Raw genomic sequence first — 18,692 nt, 5'->3', positions numbered from 1 at the left:
GGCAAACACTTAACCATCCTGTGCCTACTTCCACCTCTGTGAAACAGGAGTTACCGAACATCAGTAAAGCACCTAGAACAATGCCTGGCACATAGGAAGTGTTACTGGCTTATTTGCTATTATTGTTATAATCCTTCATCATCAACTCCACTTTCTCCCAGAATCTGGAATGCTTTTCCCCCCCACACAGTAAGCAACCACTAAATATTGGGGTAATCAGTGAATAAATCAATGCTTGATCAATAGCAAATACAAGGCCAAGAGAAAAACCAATAAAAGCTACTTATCCAAATTCAGGTGAAGGAAAGGGAGGAGTCTATATCCTACCCTAAATATATTCTAAATAAATTTAAATTTAACAGATTGCTGATGTTACTTTCAAGAGACTAATTAAAAGTTTGGACTAGTCCCATTTCATACTGCCATACTGCTGTGGGGGTCAGGAAACCTAGCATCTGAATCTCTCTAAAAAGGCAACTCTTGAAGACATTTTTCCAAAGACGGTAAATGAAAATATACCAACAGGTACATGAAAAGGTGTACATTACTAATCGTCAGGGAAATGCTCAAGGAGAGTCCACCTCACACCTGTCAGAATGGCTATTATCAAAAGACAAGAGATGACAAGTGCTGGTGAAGATGTGGGAAAAAGCCAATCCTGTGCACTGTTGGTAGGGATGTAATTTGGGATGGCTACTACGAAAAATAGGACTGAGATTCCTCAAAAATTTAAAAATGGAACTACCCTTTGATCCAGCAATTCTAGTTCTAGGTATATACCCAAAGGAAATGAAAGCAGGACCTCAAAGAAATATTTACATTCCCGTGTTCATTGTAGCATCATTCACAGTAACCAAGACACTGAAACAATCCAGGTGCCCATCAACAGATAAACGGATTTCTTTAAGTGGCATATATATCTAATGGAATATTACTGGGCCACAAGAAAGAAGGAAATCTTGCCATCTGCAACAACATGGATGGACCTGAAGGTATTATGCTAAGTGAAATAAGTCAGATAAAGACAAACACTTCATGATAATCACTTCTATGCAGAATCAAAAAAAAAAAAAAAAGCTGTACTTACAGAAACAGTAAAGTGGTGGTTGCCAGGGCCTGGGAGGTGGGGAGATGGGGAGATGCTGGTCAGAGTATGAACTTCCAGTTAGAAAATGAGTTAAGTTCTGGGGATCTAATGCACAGCATGGCAATTACCATTATATACTTGAATTGCCTAGAGAATCATCAATTTCACATATTCTTACAGCAAAAAAGAAACGGTTGGTAATTATGTGATGTGATGGGCTATCAGCTAACCCTAGGACGGTAGTCATGTTCCAGTATGTGTCTCAAATCAATACATGGTACACCTTAAACTCATATGATGTAATATGTCAGTTACATCCTAATAAAGCTGGCGTAAGAAAATAAAAATGAAAAATAAGATAAAAACTCAATTTTCCCACCCCCAACTTGCCCCATTCGGTGAGTGGCATCCCCACCACCTACGTTTAACTTCTCTCTCCCTCAGTGCCAGCATGTGATCCTTCAGCAGAATCTGCTGACGTTCCCTCTAAATCTGTCTACCTCAACCATTATCCCCACTGCCAGCAGTTTAACACAAGCCAAACCACTCATGGGTTTCCTACGGTGGTTAGAATCAAACACCAAGTTCTCACCATATCCTGCCCCAGGCCACTCTCCCTCGGCCCTCAAGACCTGCAGCCACTGTAGCTGGCTTTCCATTCCTCCCACAGCCAAGGTCTTGTTCCTTTTAGGAACTACATACGTGGTCTTCCTTCTGCCTGGAACATTCTCTCATCAACCACCCCTTTATCTGGCTAATTCTAACTGATCCTTCACATCTCATTTTAAACGCCAATTCCTCAGGGGGCTGTCCCAGCCTGTAATCCTCACCGAACTTCTCAGTGGAAATCCCATCTCACTGTCAAACGGCCACAGGACTTATACTCCCCGCCGCCCCGCCCCTGACCCCTGGCACTGTCAGTGCCTCCCACACAGGTAGGGGCTGCAATGGGCCTCAGCATCTAGCACAGAACCTGCTAGCACCCAGCAACTGCCAGTAAGCACTCAGTGGAGCAGATGAGAATACAGCCCAAGTCCAATAATCCGTTGAAACATCCACATGTGTTTAATAACCAATAGGATGCTCTCAAAGTAGCTTTTCTTACTAACTATGAGGGATACCCCCTACCCCCAAACTCTTCAGACTCAAAAAGCCAAAGTTTCACCATGCCCTCTGAGCTTACTTGAAAATGCTCAATGCAGGCAAGCAGAGACCCTGTCTGAAGCTCTCCCATCACGCTATATTTCATAAGTTTTCTGCCCTCTTTCAGTATTTAAGCAAGAACCACAAAAAAAAAAAAAGTACACTACCACAGTCTGGCAGGCCTTGCTCCTCGGGATACAAGCTGCTTTCTTATCCCATACCTCAATGCTCATTACACAATAAAACACACAAGACCAGGAAGGACTAGAAATTCACCCCAAGGTAAAATTCCACGACTTCAAAAGGAAGCCCCCAAGATAACATGGTTGGAACTTGTGAAGCCTCTTGCCATCTTGTAAGATACATACTATACCAAAATACCACCATTTTTGGTACAGAATCTTTTTCTGCTGGGTACAAAGGAAGTTAAATGAAAGTCTTTGTATAGCAAAGACAACCGGGGGTGGTGTCCAGGGAGCAGCTCCTAACCCTACAGCTTAGAGGCCGCTGGAGGTGAGTGGGCCAGGACTCAAGCACAACCACTTAGCACAACCGGCTGCTGGGCCCTCATGGGGGAAGTGGGGGGGGGGGTGCAAAGAATTAAAAATATAAATTTTAAAATATCACTGGTTATGTGAATCAACAAATGGGCTTCCAGAGGCCAGGAAAAGGAGAGGGTGTAAGGGAGGAAAGAAGAGGGGAGAGATGGATCTGTTGTATAAACTCCTATCTTTTTGGCTACCCCCCCAAAATATATTTTTTTTCCAAGACATCTTTGGGAAATCATCTTTCGGACATCTTCTCTGTTCTGACCACAGACTAGGAACCACTGGATTATAATAAACGAGATGCAGTATTTGTGGTGCTTGCTTCTTAATTTATTATTTGATCAATTGAACTCTACTATTAAGAGTATTTATTCTACACATCTACTTTGTTACAATGTGGTAACCCGCTTAACCACATGAAAATAAAATCTAGATTAAAATATTCTGACAAAAAGCTTTAGTTTAAATTCCCATGTGAAAATCCTGCCCCAAATGGGTACTAGAGAAAGTTATTTTCCTAGCAACCGATGATAGTGATAGTCTCTAATGATTACTAACAAACACTGAACACTTCTCTAGTTTCAAAAGAAAACATTAGAAATAATTATGAAATAACTTGGCCCAGAAATTACAATAAACCCAAATTTCGGAGAAATTAGGAAGAAATCCTTAGACAATTATTTTGAAACACGTCTGATGAAACAATGTGATGTGACAACAGTTTTCTTTAAAAGAAAGAAGAACAAAATGAGAGGAAGAGCCCAGGGTCTGGAGAAGAGTTAGCCATTCGTCAGCAGAGCTGAACACAACCCAGACTCTTTGGGTCAATGCTGAGCGGTACACAGACCCAAATGATACATCAGCCATAATCCAGAACGTGCCCTATATCAACACAGACACACTGTGCCTGCCAAACTGATTCTAGTTGACATACTGCCCTAGGTCCAGTGAAAAGGGGATCATCTGTTTACAGTCCCCAGGTGTAGGACTCCTCTACTCCAAAAGCTGTGTGAGACCACTGGATGGATGCAGAGGTCAGCAACCACAGACTTTCTTCTCCAGACCTGCCTGTATCCCTCTACCAACCCCTTCCACTCCAGCACTTCCTCCTCACCCCTTAGTGTCAGAAATGCAATTATGATGCTAATCCATATAACCAAAGACACCATTCAGTTGCTACAGCATTAAATATATCACAGATTTGGTTTCCTTTTCTCCCAGCTGAAGGTCTTTTCTGCTCTATGCAGCTCCCAGAGCCCACCTTCCCTCCAGAGCCCCAAACCTCTAGGCAATGGTCATTCATTCCCCAGGCCCCCAGGAGCACAGCAAAGAGCACTAAAGTTGCACTTGCCGCTGTGGCTCCTTGGGACTCCATCTGAAGTGTGGTGTGTGCTCAATGTGGTGGCTGTGCAAAACACAGCAGAGGATAAAGGAACCCAAGTCTCCTTGGGCTCCCCTTGCCAAAATCCACACTGGCCCTGAATAAAAGGTCTCTCCACATCCTCAGAGTGTTCACTTCTAAATATGAAAAGAAGTACATAGGGCCTATACTGTGACAACCGGTCTCACAGGCTCTCTGGGGAGGCAGCATCAAGGAGCGCTCTAGAAATGGATTTGCCTCACTCTCACCCTTGGGTGATGGTCATCAGTGTGGACCCATGGTGTCCACTCACACCCACAAGGGACTATGTCCAGTCCGAGCCACTTCTAAGCACGATACCTTCTCTCCACTCAAAGAGGAAAAAAGCCTCCAAGAGATTTTAAAGATAATGTCCTTTCTCTGTAGCTTAAAAAAGGGGGGGATGGGGGAGCAGCCCTGCCAAGCATTTCCAAAAGCAGAGAAATAAATTTCAAAGCCTAGACACACAATGAGAAATTCAGGGAGGCAGGAAAAGTGGAAAGGACATGCTTCCGTGTTTTACCCTCCTCTAGGACGCTGAAACTCTCCCACTTTTAAAAATCTTTGTATATTGCTAAAATGTTTTTTATATGGCATTCACTTTTCTCCAAGGAACCTGCATCGGAACCCCAGGACAACAACATCCTTACACCTATGACACTGTCCCTGATTATGACCCAATTTGTAGTTTACAGAACAGAACCAGCCACAGAAAAGTTACTTTCTACTCCCTTCGTAAAGAACATGCCACGAGGCCCCGGAAAAGGAGCTGAGAACTGAGTCCAGTCCTCGCTCTGGCCACTAACTCAGCGTGTGACATTGGGCAATTCACTTAGGGCATCTCTGGGCCTGTTTCCTTTTCTGAGAGCAGGTTGGGCCGAGATGATCTAAGGTTACTTCCAGCCCTGAAATCTTGACACTAGAGGAGTATGTGTAATCATGAGCATCCATGTCACTGCAGGGTTGGAGGAAGGAGGAAGCTTCTGGGAAAATATCAACCTTTCTATGTGCCTCATTTGTAACATAAGAATTTGTAGAACATTTTCACAAACGATGACTCAAGATGTGGCCTAACGGGAATAAATCACTTTTGTAATATGTACAACACACATATACACATATATTTAATATTCATATAACAGAGGCATAATTCATTAAATAATATATACTCAATTATAGCAAGCTACAAAGTAAGGAGGCAGTTAGCCTGAAATTTGACACAATGCATCTTAAGATTTTTCCACTTAAGAAAATCATTTTGCCATTTTTAGACATTACAACTAACATAGAGGCAAAATACATTAATGGATAACATTTTATGATACTTAAATAAAAAATACATGAATTATTTCAAGCTTTGCATAATTCTACCTGTCATAGATTCATTATAAAAATGAGTCTTCCATTAATTATTTCAAAAGTATGAAGTCCAGCTCATGACACAAATATATGGAAGAGAATATTCTAATAAGGCTGAGCCATCTTCTCGAGAGGTTAATTTATAAATTCCACTGTCAGAGCCTACAAAATCCAGAAGTACATTAAAAATATGTCTACATATATTTTTTATAACACTTTATGTTATAATCTCTCACTGCTAAAAACAAATGTTAAACCCACAGGCTCTCAAAGCCAGGGATGTACAGATCATTTAACTTAAGCCTTTCCAAATTCACTTCTACTCTGTTCACAATCAATCAGCCCAGATAAAATTGTGCTGATGTTAATGGAGAATGTTACTTTCTAACAATTAAAATAAATTGGGGGATGCAGGGGATTGTAAAGTCTCAAATTCAGTGCTTCCCCTTTGAATTTTCTAATTCCCTCCTCTGTAACTCACCTCCACTAAAATGAGTTTTTCAGAAAATGATCTGGGGGTTGTATTTTTTTTAAGTGGCTTTGGCACCAGTCTCCCCACTAATGGTAATAGTGCACCATTATGGAGACCACAAGACTAGACCAACCCAACACAAAGAGGAAGGCGTGGTGAGAAGATCTCCAAAATTTCCAGGTGGGTAACCATCACTAAGGTCCAGTAACAGAAAATAGATACCTTTTAGATATAAGCCATATCCAAGAATAATCCAAAAATACATATTTTTTAAAGAGAAAAACAGATAAGCAAGGCCTGTTATCAACAAAAGAATATTTCTTCATCTCCTCCCAATAAAGGAAGCAACTGCCTTTGTCAGGTCACTTACGACAATGTGTGCCGGTGACGGAGAGCGGGCATCCTTGAGGGCTTGTCTACTCTGGAGGGTCCCCGCCTGGACGTCAAGCAGTGGCCATTTCATCTGGAGATACTGGAGGGAGAAAACAGAACGAACATGGCAAATGAATTGAGGAAAGAAACCCAAAACTGCTATCCCAAGACATAATTCCTGGGGTGCCTGATACACAGATGAGAAACTAAAAGGAGTAAAGACATGCAAATAACAACACTGAAAAACTGAAAAGCATGCAAACAACATCAACAGAAAAATCATGCCATCCCAATAGGTTATTCCCAAGAGCTCAGGTTCAACAGGCACATTTCTAGAACATCAACACGACTAGCAGCTATAATTTGGTCTTTGCGTTCCAACGTCAGGCTGGCCCCGATAACATGATCTCATTAATCCTGCCTCACTGAGAGGGAGACAACAGGGACACAGGAGACAACACAGGCCTTCCAAAGGAAGAAAGCAAATGGGAGTCTCAAGCCAGAGGCATCTAGGAGACCGTCAACTCCAGATCTGCTCTTTCAGTGACCTTCATTTCTAAAATGCCATCGTCCTTCACTTTAAAGCTGAGTATATATGCGCAACTATCCTTTAGTAGAAACTACTCAAGTAGGTGAGGATGGAACTCCTCAAAACCAACCCAAAAGCTTATAAAACAAAAATACTTCTCAGGGCACCTGGGTGGCTCAGTTGGTTAAGCATCAGATTCTTGGGTTTTGGCTCAGGTCATGGTCTCAGGGTCTTGAAATCAAGCCCCACTGAGATCAAGCCCCACATCAGGCTCCACACTCAGCAGAGGGTCTGCTGAGATTCTCTCTCTGCCCCTGCCCCTTCCTCCACTCGCTCACTCTCTCAAATAAATCTTTGAAAACAAAAAGTACTTCTCAGTAAAAGATGTACAAACAGGGCACAGTGCAATTTATACGCTCATCTCAAAAGTCCTAAGAAATTCTTTTTTTTTTAAGATTTTATTTATTTATTCATGACAGCCACAGAGAGAGAGAGAGAGAGAGAGAGAGAGAGAGAGAGAAGAGAGGCAGACAGAGGGAGAAGCAGGCTCCTCGCAGGGAGCCTAATGTGGGACTAGATCCCCGGACTCCAGGATCACACCCTGAGCTGAAGGCAGACACTCAACCACTAAGCCACCCAGGAGTCCCAGAAATTCTTAAATACACACAAGTTTACCACACAAATTAAGTTAAAGGTATAAGCCAATGACATCTATCTCTGCTCTTCTCTGAGGTGGAAAATACATGGCACGAGGGAAAGAGAGTTACTTCTTTCATAAGTGATAGTTCAGCTTTCAGAAGGACCAGATCAACTGATCCAACTCCTCACTGTATAAACAAGGAAAAGTGAGGTGAGGTGGCTTGCCCAGTCAGAGATACTTAGCATATGTGCAAGCAACTCCAAGGCACTTGACTTTGGTGGGTGACATCACGCCAGTTTTACTCGGGAAACCTTCAAACCACTGAGCAAAACTGAAGACACAATGCTAAGTCATTTAATAAGGACTTTGCCAGCCTTTGTATCTCTGAAGGCCAACTGTTTAATGCATCAATTAATGCTTGGAGGGAATAGAAGGGGCCATCTTGATCTTTTCAGAGATTCCCAAAGTAAAATAAACGATTAGTTTTCATATAAATTGTACAGGAAATTTGACTCAATGAATATGGATTAAACTTTTTGTACAGCACCTTCCCATGAAGGATTAAGGACACAGGAAGATTGTCCGCCCTCAGAGAGTTTATGTGCATGTGAGGGAACAAACTCAGATTAAGTCCAGACAGAACATAGTGGAAATGTGGCAGAGACTCAGGGAATCATGCCTAGGGAATGCCAAGAAGCAAGACAGTATTTCTGAGAAAAGAGACTGGAGAAGACTGCACAGAGTAGGTCTTGTTAAGCCAGAAAGATTTCGTCATAAAGAAAAAGGACAGCTGGGGGGCAGGGAGGAGTGGCAGTCCAGAAAGAAGCTGAGGGGGAAGGGCAGTCCAGAAAGAAGGATTTGGGGTTGGCTCAAATCCCACATGAAATGAAGGGCGAAAGCCACACACAAGCTTTCCCATAGGTTCCTTAAAGATACAATTGTCCAGTGAATTAAAACCAAATGCAGTTACATCTTAAACTGGAAGACCCTGGCCCACAAGCTACCTGCCAAAGCTCACAGTCATTTTCTCGACCTACATCTGTACAAGGTTAGAGCAATTCTACAACCTCAGAGCTGTTACCCAGAAGGCCCTTCTGTGAGGGAACCCAGTTACTAGTTCTGGTGACTCACCACAATACCTCGCATCAAATCCCTTTGCTTCTACGGACCTCCAGTTTTTCATCAGTTAACTGAAGGGGTTTTCCTATCTGGGACAAGGGTGATGGAGGGGCTGCCCCAGCACTTAAGGATTCTAGACTCCCAGACAGTAAATACCAGCAGGCACCCGACCCCCCACCTCTGTCACCCTTATAATCAAGCCATTTCCAATTATCTTCTCTGGGGGCAGTAACATCGCAAGTTGAGAACCACTGTAGTAAAAGTCTCCATGGTCTCCCTCAGCCTATATATATAACCCAAGCCAGTGGACCATGGGAACCTCTTCCATCCCATCTCACCTTGACTGCTTCCCATTCTCACCTGCCACATAAATATATGAGCCTCATTGGTCAAAACCACTCAATAGTATCATTTCCTTGAGGCCAACCAAAATGGGACACCTGCCAATACTCATCTCTCCTCTCATAAAAACCTGTGAGGAAAAATGCCAAGCTGAGTGCCACACACTTATGCCTCAGTGGGCAGGGTTAGATTAACAGACAAGTTTTCATCTTCGGCCATCTGCAAAACTGATTTGATCACATCCAAATCCCAGCTCCATAGAATTCGGAAATTTAGGCTTTGTTTAAGGTGACAGACCTGCCCCAAGGACCCCACCAGAGAACTGTCATACCCATAATGCAATATTAATGCAGAGTCTTATAATTCTTATTTTACATAAAAGCTTCATTGTGTGCCATATCCAATCTCCGCAGGCTACCTGCACCACATATTTTTATGAGCCTACATTTCAGCGCTCCAAGCCTACAATACACATAATTTTCAATTATGTTAGGGCAGCCCAGGATCACTGCCTATATAACATTACTGGTTGGAGGAAATGAGACTCGGCCCCACTGCCCAGAGAGAGCTAACCAAATCCAGATGGTAGAGGAAGACAGCCCCAATCCTGCTGGCTTGCAAGGACTCCGCGGTGACAGCCTCAACCTCTCCATCCCAGTGCAACATGATCCCACAGAATGGTTGGGCCCCCGCAAATCTGTGCCCGTCCCTTGGAAATAACTGGCATTCAGGCCGACGAGGTTCCTTCTGGGGAAATAAGTATTATGTCAGGATTTTTTAAAGGAAGTTATTAACCTCCTCCAAAAGTGATGGGTTTCCCAGGTTCCTTCATCTTCCACAATTGGTCCTTATTAATAAGGAAAATAAATAAATAAAGGGAAGAAAAAGGAAATTAGGTACGATTATAGCCTAGAGGAAAATCTTTTCCTTCCTGGAGACACTAGGCAGCGGGAAATTCTCTTCTGTTGGGTCCTAAAGGAAGACCCGGAGGAGGAGGCATCTAGGATTTACAAAAGGGCTGGAACGCAACGCCATGCCACGCCACATTTCCCCCCTGGTCCAACTTCAGTTTTATATCCTTTTGGGGAAGAAAAAAAAAAGTTCCCACCATCCCACTATAAAAACAACACTGGGCTCCAGCTCTCTTCCTTTCGAGCCGCTCAACGTGGAAATTATGAATTGCCTACAAAAACATTAAACTTTTCAGCAAACTGCAATCAAACAGGGCCATGGGAATTCCTGCATTGAAAACTGTTGAAATGGAGTCCTGCTCAACTTGCATTTTGCAAAAAAATAAAAAATAATAAATATATAAGGCCATCTTGGCTTAAGTGTTTCATCCTTTGTTTAATACTAATGTTCTGCTCATGGCCCATTACGGTTTTTCCCCAAATCATATTTTATGATATGTCTTAGGGAGCTTAAGTTAAGCTTCAGACCTGTGGACAAAGTCTCAAAATATACACAAAGCCAACGGTCTGAATGGAATCAGGGAACTCTAAAAGCCTGTTAAATTGTCAGCAAAAAAAAGGAAAAAGGTATGTAACTCTAACTTCTCCTCCCCCCCCCCCCCCCGCCCCCAATGAAAAGAAGGACAAGGAAAGGCAAACCAGTAGGGCTCTTCCGAATCAGAAGACGCTCGCAGGATCCAGGAAACCTGAGGAAAGTGGGCCTGAGGAAACCTACTCCCAACCAAGGCACCCCATCCTCATGACACCAGCTTCAGGAGCAAGGATGGTGAGGAGGGGCTGCTCTGAGAACCTGCATCTGAGGCCTGCTGAGGCCTTGGTACAAAACTTAATATTCTAAACAAACAGGCCAACTCAAAGGCCAACGATGATATTGATGACAAAGTTCCCAGGAAACTCCACATTGCTGATAAAATACCAAGCAGCTTGGCGGCACTTCCTGTCAGTCAGGCCATCTCACTGGATGGAGAGGCGAGTGGAGTCCATCCCTTTACGTGCTCAGGACAGGGTTGGCAAACTTTTTCTGTAAAACGCCAGAGTACATACCTTAGGCTTTGCAACCCATACCATTTCGTCCTAACAGCTCTGTCGTGGTAACCCAGAAGCAGTCATGGGCAACATGTGTACCCATTATGTCATAGCTGTGTTCCAATAAAACTTTATTTATCGATACTGATATATGGATTCCATAGGCCATTCCCGTGTCAGGAAATCTTCTGCTTGGTTTTTTTTTTTTTTTTTTCAACAGTTTAAAAATAAAAACCATTTTTAGCTCGCAGGCCATACAAAAAGAGGTGGCAGGACAGCTTTGGCCTCTGGGCCATAGTTTGCCACTCGTGCCACCGTGTCTTAGGGAATGAATGTGTAAAGACCTGATTTCCAGTCAGACAGGATACATTCCTTCACTGGGCCTAAAATCCAGACAGCCGATTATTCGGTGGCCCAAAAGCGACGTTTTGGATTGAATCGTCACTGGCAGACTCCAGTTTGGGGAGAAAAGTTGGAAAAGAATCTGAGCTCTCCAGCCATGACTCCCAGTCACAAGGTCTAACCACTAGACCACAATCTCACCGAAATAACTATCCCTCCTTTCCAAAATGGAAGTTTGAAAAACCGTGAGCAATTCTGACTGGAAAAGGTTCACGTGTTCGAGAGTTCTCACCCACTTCCCAGATAACACTGGCAATGTGTCCCACGTCATCAAACCATCACGAAAGGGCACCAAGCAGAAATGCCGCAGGTCACGGATGATGTGCCCCGTATGCTTTGGGAATCACCTTCCTAGGTCCAGAAGCTCCTCTCTCCAGAGCTTCTCGGTGTGTACAACTCTCACACATCACAAAGCTGGCATGAAGCCCACAGTATGCCAGCTCTGCCCACCACCAACAGATGGCATTGGTCATGGACTAAGGCAAGATGGGGAGCAGAGGCCACCATGGGGCCTCAACACTGCTACATGGAGATGAAACCAGCCTCTTCTGGAAAACTAGACCCCACAGAAAGTCTGTCCCTCAGAAAAGGACTGATTTTAAACACCGTGAAGGCCCTGCTCTCCTCCCAACTGGTAGATAGGCATCCTCTACCTACATACAAAAACAACAAAACAGCCTTTGCAAACCAAGATTTCTCAGCAGGTGTGCTTCTCCCTAGGAAAATCCATTTTTCAAGAATTCAAAATTGCTGGAAACCATGCTCATGACAGGTCATGACTGCTTAGTCTTCCTAACTCTCCCAAGCAACAGAGATTCATACAAGTTGTTTCTGATAAAACAGAAAGTGAATGCTTTGTCCAAACACCCACACCAAGAGACCACAAGCCATGGCCTATCACATCCAAACAATGAGTCCTTCCTCCTCCACGAGGTGACCATTCATCCAACCTGTGCGGCCTTGTCACATAGGCCATGCCGACTCTGCCACAAACGTGTGAGCCAGAAAGGGTAAAAGCATGACTATAATGTTCATACCCCTCCACTTTACAAAAGAAAAGGCCATCAGCAGCCACTCAACCTAAGAGGAAAATGGAAAAACGTCACAAGTGAGACAACAGGAAGCACAAGGATATCGCTAACAGCACGCATGCCTTTCTTCAGGAGCTCACGTTGGGAGGCACACCCTCACGTTGCAGCCATAAACACAGGTCTGTTAAAGAACACGTTTGGCTCTCTCTTTTCAGAACCTACCTCACTGCTCAGAACTGGAAGATGGAAAATTCAGTACATCTTCTCTAAATAAATAATTCTGCTCTGGGGGTCAGGGAAACCCAATATATCCAGAGTAGTTAAATTATAAGAAGCTGTGATTAATATCCTGTCCTACCCTCTGAATCATACAGGTAACAACAGGTTTCCCAAAGCCAGCCTGGATCACATATACCTCCACAGTGAAATGACACCAGAAGTCATCAATCCTGTAGAATCCTCAAGGCCACCATACAAAATCGGTTTGAGCAATTTTCCCCGTAGAGGCAGGAGGTATAGGAGATTAGGTTGCTTCATTATAGGTTTTTTAAAACATAGCCTGGGAATTGCTTCTTTTGAAAAATCCACATAAAAGCCTAAGATAGAGGCTCTATTTAAAGAGGCATTATTTGTCCATAAAGTGTGACTGTACAGAAAGAATTCAGGAACATGTGATTGTGGCTGGTTGGGATATAGCATAAGTGAATATATACTATAGTTACTGAGGCAAAGAAAACCAAAGACCTCGAAGGCTGGGTATGTTCTGAACTTGAAGAAGGAAAAAAGCCACAGAAGAAAATGAAATAAGATGCTAGGATTGGCTTTATTCCACCACCACCACCACCCCCGTTTTTTTTTTTTTAATGACACCAAACATAGTAGGAATTCAGGAATGTTTCCCTTAAAGTCACTATCCCACTTCTCAACATTAAAGGAATATGGGGGGAAAAACATATCAGGCCCTCGTGTAAGACAACAATTTAATATCCCTGCCTTCTATCCCTAGTTGCTACAAGATTTTTAAATGAAATCCTTGCAATTAACCTTTTTCTTCCTATCCATAACCATCAAAAGGGTCATAACAGTATCACTTCACATTTATAGAGTATCTTAGAGTTCAAAACCAGAGTCACAATAATCCTATAAAATAAATGAACAGAAAGGTGCAACTAACATTTTACCAAGGAGAAAATTAAGGCCAGTAGAAGTCAGACCCAGCTTGCCTGAGGTCCCTGGGTCAGCTGGCCTTCTAGTAGGCAGAGTTCCAGACCACTTCATCTCGACCCGCCTCAGAATGCCCCTCTCTACCTTCCTTTGGTTTTCTTATCAACTGTTAAGCAGTAGTATCTCACAGGGAACATTGCACAGCAGCCCCAAAAGAATGAACCATCCTCTCCAGCATCGATCGGCTCTCTTATCCCCCCAGGTCGCTGGGCAAACGTTAAATTTTCCTCCAAGGCTACTAGAAAACTATTTCTACCAGAGCTATTGAGGCCACCGGTAGTAAGGGGGAAACTGAGCAAACAAGCAAATAACAAACCAAAAATCCAACAACCAAAACTTTTTATCCCACCAGCTATTCAATACCCGGCTTTGAGATATTTTTGCATTTCCTAGGTCAGTGGTTTTGCAGGGAGGCCACGGTTTGGCAGCTCAGGGAAGCACAGCTGGATAGAATTTCACCAGGCCCTTCTCTCAAACCCAGCTGGGCCCCTTGGGTTGAGACCTGGGCCTTCCTTCCACCTTCCTGAAAAAAAGTCACTCTGAAAATCAGGGCTGTGTGTTCCTGAGTTAGCACAAGAGAGAGAAAGAGTCCAGAAACCCCCTTTCCAGGCCCACTCGTGCCACTATCTGGACAATCACTTTTTCTTCTTCAGTGGGCAACCTCTTCCTCACTCTGGGCCTAAGTCTGGAAGTGATGAATCACTAAATGCTACTCCGGAAAACAATACCACACTATATGTTAACTAACTAGAATTTAAATAAAAATGTGGGCAGAAAAAATTAAAAAGACTACCACACACCACTAAAGATCCTAGAATTTCAGCTTCAAGCCAGGACTGGATAGGACTTTTGGGTGACTTCTGGGAGTGAGTAAGGCAGTAAGTATACTTTGCCTATGAAAGCCAGACATTTCATGACCAGTAGGGCAGCTGATGAGAGTCATTGCTACCATTTACCAAATATTTCCAGCTCTCCACCTCTGGGCACACAGTAAGATTGTGTCCTTCCTGGACCATGTAACGGTGTGGTAGGGCCATATGCCTAGTTCCAGCTGATGGCCTGCAGCACGCATTTACCAGAGTGGTCTTCTTCCACCCTAATGATGCAGAGCACATGAGAAGGTGGCTGCTCCATCAGCCTATGACCCAGATCGAAAGAATAGAGCAGAGCCTCAAGAACACCAGTGATAGATATATAGTCTGAGCAATAAGTAACTGTTTAATATAACCCACTGAGATTTATGAGATGTTTGCTACTACAGCATAAACTAACCTCTCCTCACCTACCTATCCACTTGCTTTCCTGCTTGGAAGAGATATACAGCAGAAATAATCCATGCTCTATGACTGAAAGAAAGAAAAAGAAAAATCGAGCAGGAATTCTGAAATTCATTACAAAAAAAAAAAAGGAAGAAGAAAAGGAAAGAAGAAAAAGAAGAAAGAAAGAAAGAAAGAAAGAAAGAAAGAAAGAAAGAAAGAAAGAAAGAAAGAAAGAAAGAAAACAGAAGAAATTAGCTCAAAAGTCCCATTCTCTTTTAACACAGAGATTCCTGCAGCATTTACAAAGCATGTGCTCTGTGCCCAGTGTGGACTAGATACTCTGAGGCCTTGAACAGTAGTCATCTAAGAACCACTCAATGGACAACAAGCTAGTCAATGGTACAAGAGACTAACACAAGGAAGCAAAAATATTATAAAGAAAGACTTAATTCATGATGGTGACATGGTCCAACAGGTCCCACACCTCGCTGGTTTGTTTAGGGAAACTTTCCCCCTGACCCATGCTGGACCTGCTAAATCCAACTATCTGGGATTGGGCTGAAGGGTCTGTAATTTTTTTTTTACCTCAACTAAAGACCCTCATGATCAGTAATTAGCATAAACTATCGGTACTAGGGCAGTATCAACAATGAGTGGGTTGTATATTTGCAGATTCCAGCTTCCTTTCTCTAAAGTTCTTTTAAACTTCTGCACTGATTGTCCCTACATCTTTTTTAAGTGGTCAAAGCATATAACCTCCAAACCTGTTCTAAAAGAAGAAAAGCAGGGACGCCTGGGTGCCACACTCAGCTGAGCATCTGACTCGTGGTTTCGGCTCAGGGTCATGAGATCAAGCCCCACCTTAGGCTCCATGCTCAGCGTGGAGTTGGCTTGGGATTCTCTCTCCCTCTGCCTCTGTCCCTCCCACTTGCTCTCACTCTCTCTTTAAAATGAATAAATCAATCTTTTAAAATAAGTAAAGAGGGGAGTCCCTCAGCAGGCTGAGGGCTCAGCGGTTTAGCGCGGCCTTTGGTCCAGGGCCTGGTCCTGGAGTCCTGGGATGGGGTCCCATATCAGGCTCCCTGCATGGAGCCAGCTTCTCCCTCTGCCTGTGTCTCTGCCTCTCTCTCTCTCTCTCTCTCTCTCTCTCTCTCTCTCTCGCTCTGTAGCTCTCACTCTCTCTCTCTCTCTCTCTCTCTCTCTGTGTGTCTCTCATGAATAAATAAAATCTTTAAAAAATAATAAAATAAAGTAAGTAAAAGTGAAGAAAAGCAGAAAGAAATTAAGTGACTTAGTCCCACAGAGGGATTCTGAACCAGAATGCAGTTTCAGTATTTTCAGGCCAGGATTCTCAAAAGCTCTTAAAGGAGACTGAGTAGAATGAGCAGTGGGAGGGAGGGCGAAGTAGACACACAGATGTTGGGCAAAACCAAGGGTGCCGCCCCCACCCCCACACAGGCAGCTGGTAGGAAATCAGCCTCAGAGACAGTCTGGCTCTGGTATGACCGAGAGCAACCAAGGACTGGGCACATCAGAGTCTTCAGGCAGCCTCAAGATCAAGCTCCCCCACAGAGGGCTGTGGATTCTAAGCCAATGGCAGTCCTGCCAAAAGCACCCAAGTCCCTGAGCCATTGGCCCAAGGCTGAAGAACTAGAGCACAAAAGCCCTCGCCCTCCTGTCCTCAAACAGGTCACACATCTCGACCCCCAGAGACCTCATAGTACAAACTCCTCCCCCACACTCCCTGCTCCACCACCACCACCACCCCCATGGTAACTAACCAATAACGAACGTTGGTGTGCCACTGCCGGAACCTCATATTAAGAGACAGACCAAAAACAACCCACTTTGTTCACCACATTTTTTGATTACTGTTTCTTACAAAAAAAGCCAAGGATAGTGCAGTTGATTGGAATATGCTAGTTACCACCTGCTTGTCTACAGGCACGCAAAGTGGACATAGGCACCTACAGACCGGGAAGTAAGCTGGAAGGCATGGAGTGGTAAGTGTGGACATCACTGGGAGCTCGGCCAATTCAGGGCCAACTGGGACAAGAGCACACCGAGTCTCGGCTGATGAATGGATAAGGGAACGATGATCTACGCATACAGTAGAATATTATTTGGTAATAAAAACAAATGACTACTGACACAGGCTACAAGAATGACCCAGGAAACATCAGGCTAACTTAAAGAGGCAGACCAAAAAGGCCACACATTGTAGGATTCCTCCTATATGAAATACCCAGAATATGCAAATCCATGGAGACAGTGGTTAAATTAGTGACTGCCAGGGACTGGGAGAGGGGAGATGGGGAGTGATTGCCAGTGGGTACAGAGTTTCTTTTGGGGGTGATGAAACTGTCCTGGAAATTGACAGTGGTGATGTTTGCACGCTACTGTGAATGTACTAAAACCTGCCAAATTGTGTACTTTAAATGAGTAAATTTAATGTGAATTATATCTCGATTTTTAAAATGGATTACAAAAAAAAAATGCACCAAGTCATTTGATAGTTATCAGATTCATTTCAAAGACAAAGGTGTGGGGGAGAGGACACACACATAGACTCCACCTACAGTGCCAGAACGCCTCAAAAATGAATTGAAAAACAGGTGAACAAACCTATTCTTTAAGGAAAATTCTGACCCTCCAAAGCATCTTGGGAAACAAGCAATTTCCAAATGTGACTGGCTGGCATGGGATCTGGGGAAGGGACCGTTCCAACAGCAAGACCTCATGAAACCCGGAAAGAATACAGCACGCCCCAGATGAAATGTGCCGAGGAAGAGCCACAGCAGACAGCCACAGATGTGGGTGATGAGGGGCAGCCCGGGTGGCCCAGCGGTTTAGTGCCGCCTTCAGCCCAGGGCGTGATCCTGGAGACCCGGGATCGAGTCCCACGTCGGACTCCCTGCATGGAGCCTGCTTGTGTCTCTGCCTCTCTTTCTCTCTTTCTGTCTCCCATGAATAAATTAAAAAAAGAAGAAGAAGAAGAAGAAGAAGAAGAAGAAGAAGAAGAAGAAGAAGAAGAAGAAGAAGAAAAGAAGAAGAAGAAAAGAAGAAGAAGAAGAAAAGAAGGAGAGGAGAAGGAGAAGGAGAAGGAGAAGGAGAAGGAGAAGGAGAAGGAGAAGAGGGTGATGAGCTATTCCAAGGCAAACCAAACCGAGGGGAGCACTTGAGTCAATGGACACCCGAACCCTACATATTCCATTCTCCATCACCCTGTCTGTGGCTTCAAGCAGGCCATGACAGCTTTGCACCTCAGTTTCCCTAGCCATGAAATGGGAATGGAATCACCTGTCCAGAATCTCCCAAAGGACTTCCTCACCACATTTTCAACCCCAGAGGACATGCTGGGTCAATGACAGGACAGTGAAGATTTGCAAAGAGGAGTTAAAAGTCAGAAGTCACAGGTCCATTAGAGGTGTGGCCATCGGGTGACCTTTGAGGATACAAAGCCAGAAAGTAACAGGGTCCTGGTGACCTGGAAGAGTTATTTTCAATCCAGGAATCAGCACGATTGCAGCACATATTAAAATCCGGATCTCTAAAAGATCCTTTCTTTCTCCACAGCCAGCAGCTCTCAAGACTTGGGCTTCCCCGGATTCGGGCTCCTCCCTATTCTGTCCTGTTCCACGACAACAAAAGACAAGGCAAGTCTTGGTTGGCAGTCGACAAGCAACCAATTAATGTGCTTTTTTTAATTAGTCGACTTAAGAACAAAAATGCAAGACAGACCTGGGCTCCGGGCCTCAAACTCCCAACT

The 18,692-nt window shown here is 43.9% G+C and overlaps 1 protein-coding gene across 20 annotated transcripts in view; it reads right to left on the bottom strand.

Annotated features, from left to right (window-relative positions):
* TCF7L2 (transcription factor 7 like 2) overlaps positions 1-18,692 on the bottom strand; it is a 197,252-nt gene that overhangs the window by 112,080 nt on the left and 66,480 nt on the right. For all 20 annotated transcript variants that reach the window (XM_038578812.1, XM_038578817.1, XM_038578821.1 and 17 more), the window contains one exon: positions 6,379-6,480. In XM_038578812.1, coding sequence (XP_038434740.1) covers positions 6,379-6,480 — 102 coding nt within the window. The remainder of the gene's footprint in view (positions 1-6,378; positions 6,481-18,692) is intronic.

This window comes from Canis lupus, chromosome 28 (assembly GCF_011100685.1).
Source record: "Canis lupus familiaris isolate Mischka breed German Shepherd chromosome 28, alternate assembly UU_Cfam_GSD_1.0, whole genome shotgun sequence".
Lineage (NCBI taxonomy): Eukaryota > Metazoa > Chordata > Mammalia > Carnivora > Canidae > Canis > Canis lupus.
Note: the sequence above shows the minus strand (reverse complement) of the source record. Positions and strands in the feature narration are given on the sequence as shown.